Source organism: Chelonia mydas, chromosome 9 (assembly GCF_015237465.2).
Source record: "Chelonia mydas isolate rCheMyd1 chromosome 9, rCheMyd1.pri.v2, whole genome shotgun sequence".
Taxonomy (NCBI): domain Eukaryota; kingdom Metazoa; phylum Chordata; order Testudines; family Cheloniidae; genus Chelonia; species Chelonia mydas.
Window position 1 is genome coordinate 88,473,546 of NC_057855.1, and position 20,622 is coordinate 88,494,167.

The 20,622-nt window shown below is 42.7% G+C and overlaps 1 protein-coding gene across 15 annotated transcripts in view; it reads left to right on the top strand.

Annotated features, from left to right (window-relative positions):
* Positions 1-20,622, top strand: part of KIAA1210 (KIAA1210 ortholog) — a 90,823-nt gene that overhangs the window by 53,452 nt on the left and 16,749 nt on the right. For 9 of the 15 annotated variants that reach the window (XM_037908828.2, XM_043522285.1, XM_043522283.1 and 6 more), the window contains 4 exons: positions 6,819-6,987; positions 12,269-12,398; positions 16,259-16,417; positions 20,478-20,543. In XM_037908828.2, coding sequence (XP_037764756.1) covers positions 6,819-6,987; positions 12,269-12,398; positions 16,259-16,417; positions 20,478-20,543 — 524 coding nt within the window. The remainder of the gene's footprint in view (positions 1-6,818; positions 6,988-12,268; positions 12,399-16,258; positions 16,418-20,477; positions 20,544-20,622) is intronic. The other 6 variants (XM_043522289.1, XM_043522291.1, XM_043522290.1 and 3 more) reach the window with 2 other exon arrangements.

Below are 20,622 nucleotides of genomic sequence, written 5' to 3' on the forward strand. Positions count from 1 at the left end.
TACTCCTTTTCTTTTTGAGAATAAGGATGGATGCTTAACCAATAACACTTTTTTTAGTATATAAATCTAGTTTGTGCAAATCTTCCCAGGTTCCTCATAGTAGAGTGTGCAAGCTATTTATCATCTGTGTGACACCTACTGCATGGAAGGACTAAGTTCCTTCCGGCTAGTTCTGGTCTAAATACACATCTCATGAGTGAAAGCCTGGACCCAGTGAAGCCTGTGAGAATTTTGTCATTGATTACAATGAGGTCAGGATTTGGTCCAACGTCTGCAGCTGAATTGACCCTAAATATATATTTGGGTATGAAAAAACCTAAGAAGGTTTTTGTTTCCAACTTACCCCAAACCCTTTTAGAGCTGGATTTGCTGTAACTAACACTGAATTGTTTAATGAGACTGGCACTGAACAGAGCTATCCCATTCCTTTGGTTTTTCAAAAGACCCTTCCTTTCTTAGCTCTCTACAAAGTGTAGCATTACATCAGATCCTCCTTTATAGCTTTAATTGGGCTGGATTGCAAAAACCTTGGAGCCTGAGATTTCCAGTGTTTATGCTCCAGTCAATTAGATTACTCCACAGATTTTGGATTTTTTTCCTAGAAGTAGCAGAGCATTTTCAGTATGTGCTGTTCCCTGTTGATGGCTGTGATCACAGAGAGAAGCCAGACAAGCTTGACTCTCTCTGACTACCTTCAAGTCACAATCTTAGCATTACCTACTCTTGCAAGTCTGGCAATATTTGGCATTTTTCATAAAGTCTCAACTCCTGGAGTCAAGGTATTTCATGAGACTCTTGGCTTAATATTTTTAAAATGAAGTTTCTAACCCTCATGGCTGGAGAGAAAAGCTTGCAAATATGACCTTCGTGCACTTTAAAGGCCCAAAACCCAGAAGGCAAATAAAAAGCACCTAAAATTTATTATGATTGGTTTAGATTTCATGAATTTTTTAAGCCAGTCTCAAGATTTGGGGGCATCTGACTCATGATTTTTTTAAACGTTTGAGGTTGGCGATACTGATCGTTTCAGGTGTTACTCTTACCCCTTTATCTTGTCATTTTACAATCACATTTTCTTCTTTTAAAAAATGTTTTTCTTTCTCCTGTTGCTGTGTAAAAGAATCACACAAACAACAAGGGGATACTGTTTAACGAACTGACCAGAGAGGGGAAAAAAATGAAACTGGCTACATGCAAAGTGCTGTGAAATGCACAAAGTAAATGAACTTGAAAAAACAGAACAAAATGTTTTTCTTGTCTTGCAGTTACAGTAGTTACTTGTAATTTTAACAGCCCATACATTTTCAGATAGCAGTATGATTTTTTTTTTTTTAAAGTTGACGAGCCCTTTAAATTTTATCTGGAAAACATACGTCTTAAATTGCAGTATTGCCAATCCCAAGCATTCAAAAATCGTGAGTCATCATTCATAAACTGTTTGATGAAGGGTTTTATACACAGTTGTGTTAATGTGGGATTCCTCCCTCTCTCTGTGCTGGATTTTTAATTCGTTATCTGCTTTAAGTTTTTTCCTTTTTTATTTATTATTATTTGTATTACTGCAGTTTTTAGAACCCCTTGTCATGGGTCAGGACCCCATTGTGCTGGGCACTGTATACCGTACAAACACAGATTATCTTTCCCATAGATAGTTCCAGTATCACAATATGCTTTATGAACCTAGTGAAATATTTTGGTTACTTCACCTGGTACTGAAATGCCTCTGAGGTGAAACATGGTAACTTTTGAACAGCAAACAAAACTGATGCCCAACAGTTCACAACATGAAGCTAAAGTGAATACCGTTATTCTGAATTATGTCTTAAGTGCCAAATGCTCTCAGAACTCAATACAAGAACACAGACATGGCGCCCCAAAGGGCTCATCGTCTAAATACACAGGGGAGGGATAGCTCAGTGGTTTGAGCATTGGCCTGCTAAACCCAGGATTGTGAGTTCAATCCTTGAGGGGGCCATTTGGGATCTGGGGCAAAAATTGGGGATTGGCCCTGCTTTGAGCAGGGGGTTGGACTAGATGACCTTCTGAGGTCCCTTCCAACCCTGAGATTCTATGACACAGATCACACAGGAAAGGGCTATCTTGAAGTGGCTTTTTGATATAATGGTTGGGACAGCTAGTTTCTGCGAGCTTCAGGGAAGAGCTTTCTTTTTCTAATTTAGTTTAAACAGCTGGAGGGATTCAATTAGGCAGAACGTAACTGTGTTAGTATTGCTATTTGAGATGATGTGCAAGGCACTGCCAACATGAAAATGATGGTTAAGGAACTGATGGCGGTTTCTGAGTTTTAAACTGTATTAGGGTAGTACGTATCGCTCACGTAACGACTGCGGTTTACTCATTGTCTGATGCTTACAAACTACTTCCATGGCATCTATCCTGAAATTATTTACCATACTGATTAAAACAACAACAACAAAATCAGGGAAGAAATTGCCTAGTTTTATCTTTTGTAGTAACAGCCATGGCAACTTTGCTTTGCTTTGCTTCACTCCTGTTTTTATAATTTACTATATGAACAACTAGCTCGGTGAACTGATCCTCCCCCCATCCATTAGCTTCTGATTTAGTCTAGTGCAAATGCCATTGTGAGCCTAAACTAACTAGGTGACCCTCCCTGTTCGTATCACCATTGGTGTCTGGTATGTATGTGTAGCGATGTAATTGTAATGCCTTTGTTTTCTGCTACACATACATACCAGACACCAATGGTGGTACGAACAGGGAGGGTCACCTAGTTAGTTTAGGCTCACCAATGGCATTGGCACTAGAATGAATGAATAAATGTATAAGATGCCTTTTAAATTTCTAAAAATTTTCCTGCAGCGGTCTGACATTTTGTTCTTTGAGCAGTTGAAGCCTGTTGGGGATGGAGGATGCATGTGTACACACACCTCTCTCTCTCTCTCCCCTCCCTACCACCACTTTACTGTTATCTTTTCATGCTCTTTACCTTTACCTAGAATAAGTCATTTTGGACCGATGGTATATAGCTGCTTTTTGGAATAATGTAGAGACCTAACAGGCTGTATAGGTATGTACAGGACTGTTGGGAGAGAGACGCTTAGAATGTTAATTACTCATATGAGCACTGGTGGTGGTTTGAAGATAGTAGAAGAACCACCTGACTTCTGTATTGTTTGAGCGGTAATGAGGTCTAATGGCTAGCACATGACCTGTCTTCTGTTACCAACTCTGCCACTGGCTGTTTATGGGCCTGGTCCAAAGCCCATTGGACTCAACAGGAATCTCTATTGACTTCAGTGGGCTTTGGCTTGGGCTTTGTGTGATCTTGCACAAGTCACTTACTCCCCTTTTTAGATATCTGATTGGTAAAATGAGGATAATATAACATACTCATCTCTTACAGTGCTTTGAGGTCTTCAGCTGAAAGCCATGGCAGGACAGTGCCGTGTCTCATTATTATTGTTATGGTGAGAGTCGCTAGGTGGTGGTGTTACACACAGTCTTTTCACGCTCTTTCTCTCTGTTGTTGGGCAGTGTACAGCCTCTGAAGAAATACTTGTGTTTTTGTTAGTTTTGTGATGAAGTTTCTTTCTGGGGGACCTGTAGCAATCAGCAAGGGAGACTCTCTCTAACTAGAGTCAATTCCTGGGACACAGTTGCTCCCTGGGAACCAGGCATTAGTATTTTGATTGAGATTCCTGAAAAAGGGTTTGCCTGTATGCTGTTGAGGACCGCCTCTAATCTGGAACTGGTGTATGGAGGAAGATACCATCCCATGCCAAACCCTTGGGGTCAAGGATGGACCTGTGAACACTCTGCCTCAGTTTCCCTCTGAATTCCCAGAATAATCCAGTCACAGCCCAAGGTCTTTGAAACAATATTTCACCTCTCCTGGTGTCTAATTTATTAAATATTATTCAGCTCCCAGAAGACCCCTTTCCACTCAGCCCTCAAATTTAGAGTCTTGTAGTCCTCCTTCTTGGGATTGTTTCCAGTCCTGGTCTCCCTGGCCTGTCGACTATCCCCTCAGGTTCAGGGCTTTCACTGCCCTCCTTCCTGGGGCTGTGTCCTGGCTGTGTCCCCTCTCCAGTTTCTCTCCCCCCCCCTCCCGACAGACCTTGGAGCCTACTTCTGAGTTACCTGCCCCATCAACTAATGAATCTCTTGAGCCTCCCCAGAGGAGTCTAATCACCCCAACACCTGTTTGTGAGGGCTGGGAGGGAGTGGAGCCTTGTCCTGCCCACTGTGACAAGCTCCTGGTCCCAAGCCCTTAAAGCAGCAGTGGACTGAGATGCAGTGTGCCAGTAGGTACTTAAGTATTTTGAAGCACTCTGCATACTTGTATGCAAGTGCTTTAAATGGTCTGTATTTAAGTACATTTAAAAAGTATTTAAAGCTTAAAGCCTTTTTTTTTTTTTTTTTTAAATCTGCAAGTAATTTTTCAAAGCAGTTTTTTTGAAACAATCAGATCCCTCCCAACTGTCCCAGATGTTGGCTGGCCCCCAGAGCCCACTGTCCCAGCTTAGAAGATCCAGACCCTGAGGTCCGGCGCCAGGGCATTTTTCTGTTAGCACCAGCTAAGGAAGATGGCGGCCCAGCCCCCTTTGCTTTTGATTGGTCACTAAACTGGCCACAAGGAGACTCACGGCCCAGCCCAGCGGAGGAGTGCGTCGGTGGGGGTTGGGCAGAGCAGGCAGACAAATATCTCCGTGTCCTGCATTGAGAGAACCAGCCCAGTAGCTGCATCCCCTGTAGGGTGGGGTGGAAAATGCCTACTAGCCATTGGGCACAGTCTAGAGCTGAAGGGGCTGTTGGGAATATGGGAGTTGAAAGTACTGGCACTTGTACTTTTCCTTATAAATGCATAGGTACTATTTCCACAACATACTCGTACTTATAAATACTCCTGTAATGGTGCACTTGGCTCTTAAGTCCTTTTTATCAGTATTTATGGTAACACTGAATTTTGGCCTATATCTTCCCTGTCCCAGACGCTAACTACTCCCTGGGGCCATCTTCCTCCCTCCCAGTGACTGCTTCCTTTGCTTCCCTGGACACATGGAATGGGGTAACAACCTCCTCTCTCCTTAAAGGGCTAGTACCCTCAGAGGCGGATTAGGGGTTTGTGGGGCCCTGGGCCAGAGCAAGCGGGGAGCCCCTCCCCACCCCTTCCGCCTTCAGTCCCCCCGGGCTCCTGCCCGGCACTCCTTCCAGTAAACTGGGTTGGAGTGTGGGGGCTTCCCCCGCCCACCAGGCACTCCTGCCAGAGAGCGGGTCGTGACGCGGCTCCCCAGCAGGAGCGCTGGGTGGGCGGAGTGAGACAAGCTCCCATGCCCTGACCCCATTCCCCGGCAGGAGGGTGGATGGAGCAGGTTAAGGTGAGGGGGGTGTCCATTTTTCTGGGGGCCCCCAATTGCCTGGGGCCCCTGGGCACAGGACCCGTTGGCCCAGTGGCTAATCCGCCACTAAGTACCCTGTTTCAGTGTAAATAAATCAAGTTACACTAGCAGAACACCCAGACTCCAAGTCACTGATTTCTCCTCCAGCAGAAACCAACCTGCAAGCCCCCAACATCTGCTACAACTCAACAGGGCGTGACAATATTATTATTTGCTACTGTATAGCTTAGAGCCTGGAGTCATTGTGTATTTCTCAAAATGACTATTGTCTGGTGCAAGATGCAGCTGGATGGTGGCATTGCTTCAGCCCCAATAAAGCCACTGGCATAAATTGCCGTACATGCAGGGCACATGCTGAGACAAAGCACTGCAGACTAACTTATTCCTGAGAGAAGACCAATAATTGTACTGAAATAATGCCTTGTTTATGAAGAAATCCTCCAGCTGTGTATTACCCCAGCTACTCTGGAATATGAATTGAACAATGGTTTGTGCTCCAGTACCTTGCACTGTTTTTGCATTCTAACTATGTCAGAGTCAAGTCTGACGGTACCTAGTACAACGGGTTTTGACCAAAGAACCCCAAACTGTCATTAAAAGGACTCTGTCAATTTAAAAGTCAATAATAAAGAAATAATAGCTAAAAAACAAAACTATATCACCCTAAAATACCGTGGATTAGTATAAGTGAAGGATTTTTTTTTAAAAAAAATCTAATATGCATCTTACTATTTATGCTCTTTGATACTTTGTGTATTTCTCTGAGTTTAGACAATAAAACCCAGTGAAGTCTTTTGTCCGTAGCCAGTTTCACTGTCGGATACTTAGTGTACCAATGTTTTGGGGTTTCAGATGCTGCAGCAGAGTGTTATATATTTAAAAAGCAACTGTCTTCCTGGAAATTTTTTTTTTTTAAATTGGGGAGACTTTTTCTTTTGATCTTAGGATTTATAAAAGCTTTAAATTTTTCACCAAATTTAGTCTGTATCCCTTTAACTGCTGTCCTTTTTACAAAATTGGCTGAAAAATCCAGGGCTAAATTAAGCTAATTGAAGACCTTAAGAGTTAAGTAAAGACATTAGAATATTTAAAATGTACTTTATCCTTCATGGTAAACCAAACTCCATTTACATAGCCCATGTGCGGATCTGTGGTGTATGTTATATATAAGCTGTGTGCCTAAACGGAAACCTAAAGAAATATTGGAACCATCTGCTTATTGTAGTGATATTTCATAGACAGCCCAACTAAGAATTACAGCTTTGCATTTCACAGGACTCCACCACTGAATTATTTACAAAGCTGCTCAGTTAAATGAATGGGTTGCTGTGGCTTGCAGCTCTCCAAAGGATCCCTCTGCAGTTTCGGATGGAACACTGTCCATAGTAACCTCCGCCTGCACCCTTTGTAAAGTTTTGTTCTCTCACATTGCAGGAAAGAAAAAATCCAAATTTCAGACTTTCAAGAACTTTTTTGCTAAGAAGAAAAGGAAAGAATCTCCAGCTCCCAGGGGGGAGAGTAATTTAAAACCAAGCCAGTCCAGCAGCGATGTCAGCATCCCTGCGCTCGATACTATTGCTCTTCATTCACCAACTGAGCCTGGGTAAGCTTGCAGTGAAACACAGAAATTACCAGGTTGTGCAGACATTTCGCAGCAATAGAATGAAAGCCTGAGCTGGCCCCTAAGGAGCAACCTCTGTCCAAGTTTGTGCAAAACAAGTCCTAATGCTGCTGATGGAATTTCAGGAATTTCCTTTTTCCTTTGAAACAGGCTCCAAAAATCAGCATAGGAGGAAAACTATATCCAACTGTTTAGCCTGTAAAACTGCAGATAGGCCAGACTTTGTTTGGTGTTTGAAATCCACCCTGGCAAGCCTTACCAGCAGTGACTTTAGAGTAAGTGGTGATCTGAGTACTGCTGATACAGAGAATGTACAGGAAATCAAGTGGCTGTTTCTTAGCATCAATGGAGCCTGTGTAGATTAACCTGCTTCATGACTGGGACAAGGGAAAATAATTTACCAGCAGAATCTCTGCCTTCAAGAGCCACTTAGTTAATTTTCTTATGACGAAGCTGACAATTAGAGCTACATTTGTTTTTAAAAGGCCTCTAATTTTGTACCTGCAACTCCATGCATGTAGTATATCAAGGGAGACACTACACATCTGTGCTGGGAAACCCGTGCTTTGAATGTGATTCTGAATATTGTTATGTTCCTGCCCAAAGGAGGAGTTGTTGTTTCTTAGTTAAGGAGACATGCACAAACCTATTACAGATACCAGTGTCCTCAGAGGCAGGTATTGCCAGAACATCAGCAAGTCATACAGTAGAACCTAACCATTAACAACCATCAAGAAATTTGAAAATTCTTTTAAAAAAACAAACCTGCAAAAATATTAAAATCAATGTGCCTCCGTTGTTTCAATATAAGTATTTGATCAGTACTCTGTTGAAACAATCCACATAACAGTTTGCTTTCAAACCCAGCCTGGAACAATTAGTTAAAAATGTCTGTTTAGGAGGCTTGATGAGTTATGTGTGTGCACGCCGCATACTGGGCAGTAGGCAGGAATTTGGGGATCTGACAGGCCTTGGCTTGTTAGCATAGCAATGACAGAGGGAGTGATTATACATAGGGTAAGAAGAATTATACCCACACAACTAACCTACCAAACCTTGTTAGCTGATGCACAGAATGGAAATGGTGCAGATTCATAAGAATATTACTGTCTGTTCCAAGTGCAAAAGTGAAGAAGAGATTTCTCTCTTGCAGTTAATCCAGCACACCATACCCGAGTGCTCTTTATCCCAGCACTATCATCCACAGATTATAAACTGAAGTTAATATTGTGCAAAAGTGAAGATTAAGAAGTGGATAAAACTTTATTGTTATAAGAAATCAAATTGAGTTGATTATCTATAACAAAATATTTTTTGTGCTGTTCAAAAACCTGTTCATACCCAGATATCACAGTGAGCTGGGTGCTTTATAAATACCTAGAGAAACTAAACAAGCTCATTCTTTAATGGGTCTCTTCTTGAATATGCAAGGGACCCTACTGAAGCCAATGGGAATTTTGCCTGTGGAAGGTTTGCAGAACTGGGCTCTAAGCTTTGTAATCCCTGGTATGTAGAATACCAAAGAGCTGTGGTTTTGGTGCTGGTGGTTGTGGAGAAAGTATAGGGTTTCCCCTTTTTACCATGTAATCTCTTTTTTTATAATTTAATTAAAATTATTAACTATATGGGCCAGACCCCCAGAGGTGTTGAGCTCTTCCCATACAAGCCAGTGGAAGGGTAAGGGGAGTTGGGATGCTATGGAAGCTCTGCTGACACAATTGTCCGTGGGTTGGTGGTATGGCAGCACCCCTACTTTGAACACCTATGGCCCAGGGGCCTCTGTGTGGTTGCCCCTTGAACTCTGAGGTCCATGGGATGAAGATATGGGATGGGAACTCCTCCTTGATGACTAGAATTTTCAATTTTGGTTGGATGTATTCCTGAAGGTTTCATCACATGACATAATCTTTAATTAAAAATTAATCTTTTAATTCCTGGAGATTCCAGGACAATCCTGGAGGCTTGGCAACCCTAGACTGTCCCAATTCTAAACCTGTCACCCCTCCCATGTATCCCCTTGGTATCACCCACTTTTGTTTTGTGCCTTCTTCTATCCCTTACTTTTGCAGCTCCATCCCACCTCCTTGGGCGCCGCTCTCTCCTCCATTCCACCACTGCTCAAACATGCTGCTCTCATAAAAGCATCCCTCAATCACCCCCCCGAGAGTATGCATTATACACCCCCCCCCCCCATGCTGAGATTAAAACACCAGCTCATATTTAGAAGCCACTCCTGCTCAGTGTATTTCATTTGGAGCAGGATTATTTAGGGCCAAGTTCTCCCCTTGGTTGATTTTACCCACTTAGTGGAGCAGAAATTAAGCAAACTTCAAGTCATGGAGTTTCGTTTTAAATGCTATCTTCATGTTCGTGCTGCTTTAAGTAACAGCATCTTGGTGGGAATGCATGTGGCTGACTCATATATGGAAACTGGGGTAGAAGTATAATGACTAAAACATCTGTTTTTCTCTCTTTATTGGCTAACAATGCAGCTTTAGATTTCGATGCAAATATAAATACACTGGAAGGGATTACACTGTGAATATACTGTATGTAGGAAAGCTTGTCCTACACTCATCTGTCCTAGACCTGCAATTAATTCTAGAGTTACTTTTATGCTCCTATTGTCACTGCCAAAAGAAAATGTAGAAAGTCTTCTGCAATTACACGTGTGTGTGTGTGTGTGTGTGTGTGTATTTTTTTAAACATCTAACTGGTGCTGGCAGCAGTGCAGTCTCCAGAACAAGCAAATGTCTGCTGCTCTTTCTAAAGGACTCCAAATAAATACAATAAGAACATCGCTGTTTTAAAAAGAGATTAATACAGGGCCAGACACAGGATCTGTTCTAAATAAATCAATAAAGAACAACGAGCATCAGTATTAGTTTATATTAATTAAAAACCGAATCAAGATCATCTCTCTAGCCACAGCATAATAGCTTCAGTAATTATCTTGCCTGGATATAGTCCCTTTCATCCAGAAAGTGCTTATCTAAAAATTGACATACACAGTGTAAAAACTTATGGATTGCCTAGAGGGTGAAGGCAGGCAAGTGTTTATCACTGCACTGCAACGCTACGCAACAGCTCAAGATAGGCATTAGCTCGCTGATAATGCTAAAGCAAAGGGGAAGAACATGAGCTCTGGGCCCGGCTTTTAATGCAAGAGCACAGATTAGTTTTAATACAAGAGCAAGATTTCTGCACGTGCCCTGGGGGAATGCTTTCAGACTCAGCCTAAGTATATGATTGGCTACATCTCAAATGGCAAAGTGAAGTTAGCCAAGCAGGCATTGCAGGTGTCATTCCCCAGTGATGTGAGAAGAAGATGGTTTTGCTGTAGGGCAGGAGCAGAAAGAGATTTTTTTTTTATTGTGTATTCCTTTATGAAAAGCCGCCCCCCCCCGTCCCAGAGTTTGTTTTGGAGGTAAAGAGGGAATTTTAGGTTATGAGACTAATGAATGAGACCCCCTCATTCCATCTGGAATCCCCATATAAAGCAAATGTTGGATCGAACCGGAGATTTTCCCTGACAGTTTTGTGAGAAGGGATTGTCCCTAGTCATTTCCATTTACCCTGAGTCAATCTGCTAAATGCAATTTACGTTGTCTAAAAGGCAGCTGGGCCAAGGGGTTTAGACCTGGGTTACAGGTCTGGCCTCAGGAAAGAGCTCTTTGTGTCTAGCTAAGTGCTGGTGTGAAATTTTGATGCAACCCATGTTTGTTGCCTTTTAGACAGGGAATGTACAACTACAACCTGTCTATACAGCATCTATAACTGAGGGGACCTGGTTACAACTCCGTTAATAGCTGTAGCATAGACAGGAGCTAATCATCTCCCTTAGCCAAGCTAAACCTCTGGACTCGGGAGGAGACCTAGGCAAAAAGTTTGGTCTGAAACTTTTTTGTTGTTGCAAAAAAAATGCAGATTTGGCAACATGGAAATGCTTCACTAAATTGAATCAATTTTACCCAAATTGTTCATTCGGGGGGGGGGGAGGGGGGATTCTGAAAAAATCTTGAAATGACTTTTTGTTTAGAAATTGCCATCAATTTTAGTAAAGCCCAATTACAAATGTAAAAAAAAGCTCAAAATGAAATGTTTTGTTTGACTTAATTTTTTTTTTTTATTTGCCACCTATCTAAGAAATCTGTTATTCATCCAACTGTACTCAGGAGGTGTAACTGGGTCCCCTGACGTGGCTCTAGTTGTATTGTAGATGGGCCTTGGACATATTTAAAATGTAGATTGGAACTATATTTGTGGTCCAGTCATGTTATAACAGTTTTTGTTTGCCTATGTGGACAGAAGAAACCCTGTTAGGGAACCATATTTTAACCTCTATGTGTGCCAGGGTTTGAACTAGATTTGTGTGTGTGGTTCCATCTGCCCAGAAATCAGGGCTCATCTGACCCACACCCAGCTATGAAGGCCTGAAGGGGCTGTTCCAGCAACCAAGAACTGCTGGACAGAGGGATGCCCCTAGTCTCCTGCAAGGGCATGGTATGGAGCTGCTACACTGGCTTTATGCCACTCAGAGATTCCCCCTGCGCTGGAGGAGTTTCCCAATGATCGTATTAGCCCTCTGCACAGGTCATGTGGCATAAAGGAGCCTTACTGGAATGGAGAATTGGGCTCAGATCCTGCTGTTCTGATGGCTTATAGGCCATGAAACCCTGGACTCTGGAGGGAAGGGTTGCATTAAAGGATGGGGGGGGGGTTTCTCTAACGATAGTGTAAAATGTAACTTTTCCTCAAGCTAGAGGAGCAGGGCCATACATGGAGTTGCCATGGAGAAAACAAAAAAGCAAACTGGCAGTAAGAAGGGAGAGGAAGATTGCAAGGGACTTATCCTTGTGACAGGCTTGTCTTTGAAGCCTTGCTGGCAAGGCCCAAAGTGTGAGTCAAGGAGTTTTTTTATTATTATTTACTTGTATTATGGTAGCACGTAGAGGCCTCAGCTGAGACCAGGGCTTTATTTGTGGTAGGGACTGCACAAACACATAGTGATACAATCCCTGCCCTGAAGAGGTTACAGTCTAACTAGACAAGACCCACAAAAGGTGGGAGGGAAAACAGACGCACAGAGAATGACTTGCCCAATGTCATAGGTCAGTGGCAAAGCTAGGAATAGAACCCACCTCTCCAGATTCCTAGTTAAACATCCTGACTGCTCTGCCCCTCTTAAGGTATCTGAATACATGAATGATATGAAATTTTGGAGATCTAGATAGTGGGCTCAAAGATCTTCCCTCCCTTTCAGATCCAAAGGAAGCATGGGAAACAAAGCCTTGTCACATGACAGTGTCTTTATTTTTGAATCTGCGCCAGAAAATACAGCTGGTGACATGTCCTCTCAGGAAAACATACCTGGGAAAGTGAAAACATTACAGGTAAGAGTACGTTCCATGTTCACAAGACTGGATAATTTCCTGGTTGTTAGCTGCCATACTGAACACTTGCTTGGATCCGCTCTCCAGCTGATTCCTTAACACGTATGGCAGAGAGTTGGAAAATAGATGTGCTGTTTGAATCTGTTCTGCTGCTTAGAAATAGATATATTTATTAAGCCGCACCGGTGTGCTCAGCCTTGTGCTGGTTACTCAGGTGACAACCCCCTGTCCCCAAGATTTCATAACCTATATTCTTCCTGAGGTGAGCAGTTCCTCTTCCCTAAGGACCTTCCATTCTTTATTTCATAGCTTCTGCCTTTTGGTTAAGGCTATTTGTTTATATTGAAATGTATCCCTTACACTGAAGCTGGGAACGGGCAACGGGACGGATCACCTGATGATTATCTTTCTGTTCATTCCCTCTGGGGCACCTGGCACTGGCCACTGTCAAAAGACTGGGTACTGGGCAAAATGGACCATTGGTCTGACCCAGTATGGTCGTTCTTATGTTCACTAGTATTATTTTAAAGGCATCCCTCTGCTACAGTTCTGCTCTGAGAGGTTTTTTAAATGTTTTGTATTGTATTGTCCAGCACCACTATGAATGTGTGGAGGAAAGACAGATGTGTCAGGGCATTCTTAATAACAGCTTTATTTCTATCATTATTCTTCCTATCACTGTCAGCTGAGGACACTCTGTTCTCCTAGGTCACTTCCTTCTTCCAAAGCACATGCTGAACCCTTCTTGGCAACCTCCTTATCAATCCTTGGTTGTTGCATTCTGATAGCTGCCCAGCATAAAACACAAAGATAAAAGTTAAAGGTTTTCCCGAGGAGTGAAGCAAACTGTTGATAATGCAGTCCAAGGCCGCCTACAGGCCTTCATTGGTCAGCATGAACTGCTGTTGCAAAGCAAGGTTGCATCACATATTAAAAAGCAGGAGATACGCAGAGGGACTTCTTCATGAATATACAGATGAGGCCAAGTTTCAGTTCAAGATATTACTCGCAAAACAGTGCGGTCAATCAGAGGAGATAATATTTTCATACGACAAGACCTTCTGGGGGCAAAAGCTCCTTTCCATTTGTTTAATGTGATTCTGTTATCTCCATCCCCTTGACTCCTCTTCTATCAATTATCCACTATGCTGCATAGTAACACAGTGCTGCCAGGGGTATTTTTACAGTCAAAGGGGAGAGTCTGTTACCTTTAACTTAACTCTCATTTGGATAAAAAAGCTGCACACCAATAAAACCAGATAGTTCTTAGTAACAGTAGATTAACTATTGCCAGCACAAGAGAGAGCGTACATTTTCCATTTCTCCTGTAATGTCTTGCCCTCTGCATTTAATAAAGAAGAGTGGGCAGGGTTTGTAAAATATTAGGGAAGCAGATTTTACTCCCACTTAGGGAGTAGATGTGCAGATGTGCCGTGGGTCTCATTTGCTTGCTGCATTCATTACATTCTTTGAGCAGCTTGTCATCTGTCTAGCGTTTGCCGATTACCTTGCTTCTCTTTCTCTGATTGGTTTGGGGTAAATTTGTGGGGCGCTTGGGCAGATGTGGGAGAATCTGAATAAGGAGGTTGTAGAACAGAGGCTTGACCAGGAGCAGATTTACCATTAAACACACCGTGCGGTGGAACGGGGCTTCCAACGACGGGGGCCCCCAAAATATGACACCGCAGCAGGGTTCAGGTAGGCAGGCTGCCTGCATGCTATGGCCAGTGGCCCTGCGCTGCTCCCAGAAGCAGCTGGCTGCAGGCACGTCTCTGCATGCCCCTGGCGGGGGGAGGCAGCTCTGTGAGCTGCCCCCTCCCCGGGCAGTGCATGGAGACCCGCTGTCCTCTTCCCCTCAAGGGGCACGCAGAGAGGTGCCAGCAGCAGGGCTAAGGCAGCTCCCTGCTCACTCTGCCTCCCTTCCTCCGCACTACACTGCTCCCGGAAGCGGCCGGCATGTCCCTGCGGCCCCTGGGGTGGGGATATCTCCATGTGTTGCCCAAGTGCCAACTCCGCAGCTCCCATTGGCTGGGAACTGCAGCCAATGGGAGCTGCGGTGGCGGCGCCGGCGCCTGCGGGCAGTGGCAGTCGGAGACCACCTGGCTTCCCCCAGCCTAGGAGCCGCTGCCAGAGGGGTCCGCCGGTCGCTTTGGGAGCCACGCTGCTTGAGGTAAACGACACCCCCCTGAATCCCTCCCACATCCAAACCCCCTTCCCCAGCCCAGAGCCTGTTCCCAGCACCCAAACTTCCTCCCAGAGCCCAACCCCCACACCCCAGCCCAGATCCCGCACCCAAACTTCCTCCCAGAGCCCTCACCCCCTTCTGCACCCCTACCCCAATCAAGGGACCTCAATTTATTTAATTTACTTCCTATTACTTATAATATAGGAGGAGGATGAAGAAAAAAAGAATGAAAACCGGGGCCGAGATAAGAGAGAGTGTGCTTTTTCTTGGCTGGGTCCCGAGGAAAGGGGGGGGGGCGCAAAAATGAAGCTACGCACAGGGCCCCACTAATTCTAAATCCGCCACTGGGCTTGACTCCCTGTGTCTCTGTAGTCGTTCACACCCATACATTTGAGAGCAATGCAGGTGTAAAATGCTGCGACATCAGAAGAGTAGCATTTTGCATCCATTTTGCAGAGGCGTAAATGACCATATAGCATGAGGGGCAACAGAGAATCAGCCCCTAGAACTCCCCAACCTGTGGTTTAATAAGCAAATGACCACAGGTCTTGGTCTCTGTCAGGCGTACTCAGATGAGCCATTTTTAGTTGAAGGACAGAAGTTCTCTTCAGACCTTATCTGTTGTCCAGCCCTGACGTAGCTGACTCCAAGAACTTCAGAACTGGTGTTTCCTGAGATTTTGTTTTTTGTTGTGTGTTTTAAGAGGGAACATCTGGCCACTTGTAAGGTTGCAGACTCTGGGGTTTTTTGTTTTCTTTCCCACTCCCCCCGAGGGTCAGACTGGTCCTAGCATTTTTGGGGCAGCTTTGCAAAACAATTCACACCCCCCTCTGACAAACATCAGTGATTCCTGTCAGCCACAATCACTCCCCATGTCCTGAGGTTTTGGGGGAGAGTTAGTGAAATGATCTTTTGGGATGCACCACAAATTTTAAAGGACTCCCTTTGTATAAAATCTCTGTGTGAGAGCAACTCTTCCTGTCAATACCTTGCTGCTTGGTGCAGAAGTGGGGCCCAGTTGCTTGTTGGGGGTTGGGGTATAGCAGTCATTATTATTATTATTATTATTATTTTTTTTTTTTTTTTTGCAAAGGAATTTTTTGCAAAGGACAATTGTCCAGATAAAACCAGGGTTCTAGGAGCTACCAGCCTTCCAAACTCTGGGAGATTCTGTGTGCATTCTGGTAAATGCCATCACTTGTAATTCTTTACCAACACTAGCTAATTAACCACCTCTGTAAGATGGGCAACTGTTACTTTTAGTGCTGAAGAAAGGTTAGGTGACTTGACCAAACCCACAGAGTCTGGGTGTGGATGGATGGTGGAGTTGACTAGGGGTTAAGGTATAAACTGGGAATTCAAAACAGTGTGGGGATGTACAACATGAATGCCATGTGTTTGTAATAATGTGGCTGTGGTTCTGCTGGGGATGGTGAGATGTCAGTCTGTAATAATCTGATGAATTAAATTGTTTTTTCAATATTTTGTGTAGCAGCCAGTGTTCATGGAAGGTCCTAGAAGAACATAAGTAAATACTACTTCACTCTTTACTAAGCTTTCTGGATGGCCCTTTCCTTTGTATACTTCTCTGGGTAGAATTGTACATAATGACAGTTTCTCCCGTATAGTTAAAGCCATTTTAAGATTGTGTATTATGTTTCCCTTCACCCCACAGCTCCAGTTACAACAGAACATCAGATTTGGGTCTTCTCCTCTTGTTATAACTGGCAGGAAATTGGAAGATACAGGTGCTGTTTCAGAAGATGATGGATTACCTAAAAGCCCTCCAGAAATCTCCACTCTTCATGAAGTTCTAACATGTTCACCAAGCAAGGTATGTTCATCATGTCACCTCAGTACTAGAGGGATAAATGGAATTGCCTGTGTAGAATGTGTTTTTTTTTTTTTTTTTTAAAGTCTGCAGTCAATAAAATGCTTTTCTATAAATCATTACCCTTATTTCTATGCCATCTTTTATGTGGGTTCATTTGTACAAAACCTCTGGTTCTCTGATTTATCATGCATGGTGGTTTCCCTCTTTCAAATTTAATACCAGCGTCAGAAACAAATATTTTTTTAAGTTTGCAAGTCAATGGAAGAGGAGGTTATTAAAAAATGGTTTACAGAAGTTGAGTTATTTCTGGAAGTATAAAAAAGATCAAATCTACTGTAGTTTAAATCCAAAGTGGGTAGAATTGGTGCACGGAATTTTTTTTTTTTAAACTGACAGTCCTTCTACAATTCTAGGTCAACAATGGCCTTATTGATTGATAGATAGATAGATAGTCATTGAAGACCCATCATTAAGTTAGAGACAGGAATGCTCAAGGTCCAGTGGTGGGAAAGAGGTTTGAGCAGTCACCGAGTGTTTAAAGGCTATTTTGTATCTGCGTGTAATTAAAACAAATCCAGTTGTCAAACATACCTAAAGATAAGTAGGTATGTTGGGGTACTTGTGGATGTGTATCTGCACCATACTTAAATCCTGGTCCGTCTCTGTATATTGCTGTCAAGGTTCCCTCCCCACTCCGAACTCTAGGGTACAGATGTGGGGACCCGCATGAAAGCCCCCTAAGCTTATTTCTACCAGCTTAGGTTAAAAGCTTCCCCAAAGCACAAATCCTTTGTCCTTGGACAGTACGCTTCCACCACCAAGTAATTTAGACAAAGAATCAGGGAAAGGACCACTTGGAATTCCTATTCCCCCAAAATATCCGCCCAAGCCCTACACTCCCTTCCTGGAAAGGCTTGAGAATAATATACCAACCAAATAGGTAAACCAGATTCTAAAAAACAGAACTTTATTATAAAGAAAAAAAAAAGTAAAAGAAGCACCTCTGTAAAATCAGGATGGAAGGTAACTTTACAGGGTAATCAGATTCAAAACACAGAGGATTCCCCTCTAGGCAAAACTTTAAAGTTACAAAAAACAGGGATAAACCTCCCCCTTAGCACAGGGAAAATTCACAAGTTGAAAACAAAAGGTAATCTAACGCGCCCTGCCTTATTTACTTACTCTTTTTACAATATTGAGACTCACTTTAGGATAGTTTATAGGAGAAGGAGTTTTCTGACCTGGTGCTTCTCTGCTTCCCAAGAGAACACAAAAACAAAGCCTTCCCCCCTCAGATTTGAAAGTATCTTCTTTCCCCATTGGTCCTTTTGGTCATGTGCCAACCAGGTTATTTGACCTTCTTAACCCCTTACAGGTAAGGAGGAATTCTAGGCTACCCTTAGCTGTGTGGTTATGACAATTGCTATAAAAGATATTCGTAGTTGAGAGGATGTTCCTGATTCAATTTAAAATGTAAAAGATCCAGGCTTTAAAAATCCTTCCTTTCCACAAAATATTATAATAATAACCATCCACATCTCCAAATGCACAAGGATGGACAAACAGTATTCAGAAAATACCAACCATGTAACAGAGGTCCCTGAAATAAGCACAGAACACTAACTTTTTGTGTATCTCTTAAAGAATTATACAAAATTGTTAAGGATCAAGTTAGAACAAACTCTGCTTTTAGCAGTCTTGAAAACCAGTAGATACGTTGAAAGGTGAAACGCTGCTGGGAAAGATTAAGGCAGTTGACAGATTTATATAAAAGTCATAAAGACAACAAAAAGTGAATTCATACTTCAACTCTGAGTTAATTTAAGGCTGAAGGGAAGAACCAGGCAAAGGGATTTATGCAGCTGATGAAAACCGAATCTTAGCCTTTAATAATGGAAGACTTCTAGCCAGCTTCAAAACCCATCTAACAAAAGATGGCACTATTTGAAACCCCCTGATTTGGTTGCTGCAATACGTGGGGGGCCAAATTCAGATCTGGTATAACACAGTTGAAACAAAGGGAGTTCTATCTGCTTATGTCCAGTCTGAACTTGGCCAGAGATCCCTAAATGCTCCAAGGTTCTGGAGCAAAGATGTCTCTCTCAGTGGACAGCAAGGGCAATATTCATCTTTGAAAAGCCTAAGTAGAGGCTACTCAGAACATAGATGTGCCACCCCAGAATGGGCTAACAGGCCAAATCTGGAATCTTCTGGTAGTGGCCTACAATGTATCTGCTGCATCAGAGGAAGGTGAAAAAATCTGGAATATTCCCGTAGAGTTGTGCAGTGCTGAATGTAAGCATGGTAACTTCAGCAAAAAGGCAGAGCAGGGAGAAAGAGTGGCTGGATTTCCATCAAGAGAGAAAGCAAACCAAGAGGAGGAAAACATGTTTTAAGGAACTCAAGTAACAATGGATTGATCAAGATGCAAGACAGATGGAAATACTATACATGTAGAAGAGGAGTTGGTCCCAGTAGCAGGTGGGAGTAGCAAGGCCCATTGGTCGCAAAGAGTTGTTATTGCAGAACAGTTTGTATGTGTCCAAGAGAGAAGCTTGGGAGCATCATGGTGAAGCCTTTATACAGCAGTAGAGAGAATGGTTTGAAGATGGGGGTGGAAAAGATGCCAGTATTTTGTTTCAGCACTGGGACTACGATAAGTGGATGCTTAAGTAAGACCTGGAACTCACATGTTTAAAGATGGAGAAAAACACATTAGCATGAAGCAGAGTTCAGTTTGAAAAAGACAGATTTTAAAAGGGGCTGTTGTAGTAAAGTCTTGGTAGTGAACAACTGCCTTTGTATGGGGGGGGGGGAGAAGAAAGCATGCATTTATCTAGGATTCTGCAAATAATAAAATGCTTTGGAGCACTGTTAAAGAGTGAAACTGATCTGTTAATAAGATCTCTAGAGCAGTCTGCCTAGTTCCACAATAAGTTGAACAATAAAATTCTATCTGTACTGTGGGTTTTTTTTAAAAAAAGTAGTTTACAGAATGCTCTAGCAGCATAATGTTAGCATATGATTATTCATTGATCAGAGAAGTACATTTAAGTCAAATCTCTTTGCACACTTTGGACAGAATGATTGATCTGCTGTCGTTGGAGAACTAAACATAATTCTTTCTTTGGTTCATTATAGTCTTACGGTTTCCACAAGTGAAAATGTCTTAAGGTTTAAAACTATTGCCTTCTAGAAGTTTGTCAGTTGTTTTGAACTGTGCAGTTGTTGTTCTTATGTGGGGTCATATAGGGAGAGAGAGAATGATTCAGTGGTTAGGGTTCTAACCTGGGATTTGGGAGATCCTACAGCCTTCCTGTGTGACCATGAAATAGTCACTTAGCTTCTCTGTTCCTCTTCATCTGTAAAATGTTAATAGAACTTCTGTACCTGATGGGTGTTTCTTGAGGATAAATATATTCAAGATTGTGAGATTCTGAGCTGCTTCTGTAATGGAGGCCATCATAATAACTCGGATTGAAACAGCCCAGGAATGAGGGACATTGGCAATTTGACTGAACCCATCTGTGAAGCTGACCATGCGATGAGACACATTTTTCATCAGAATCAATCGGATTCAAAGTAATAGGGTCTTTTTTCAAGAACTTTCTTCCTACTTTAAAAACGTTTCAACAATATTTTAGTGGGGAGAGGTATTTGAGTGAATCTAATCCTAGTTATAAATCTGAATATCTAACCGTGGCAGAAGGTCAAAGTAACTTTTAAAACACTATAGGCTCAATTCTCCACTAAGGTGTATGTCCCCGTCCTGCATATCTATCAAGGCACTGTGCTTTTGTACACTGTCCCCTGTCTACACAATATGAATCTGATAGCAGGATACAGGTAAACGTGTATGTAAGTTCCAGTCCCTTGTGTCTGATCACTGATGAGGAATGAACAAATGGCCAAGAGGCTATGCTATGAATTAGGAATCCTGCAACGACCCCTCCTAAGTTTTCCTTTTGTATTTTCTCATAATTATGCTTTTGTATTCAGTCCCAGATACCTGTGTGTAATGCTTCCCTTGACTTACCCTTTTCCTTATTTTATCCCACAGTCCTCCAACCCTGTTCAGCGCCATAGCTCTTTGAGTTTAGGTGGGACAGACAGTGAAGATGAACAGGTAAATAGTCGCTCTTTCTGTTACTAAAGTTTTCTGAGAGAGTGCATACAGGGTCTGTATGAAGCCAAATACGCGCCAC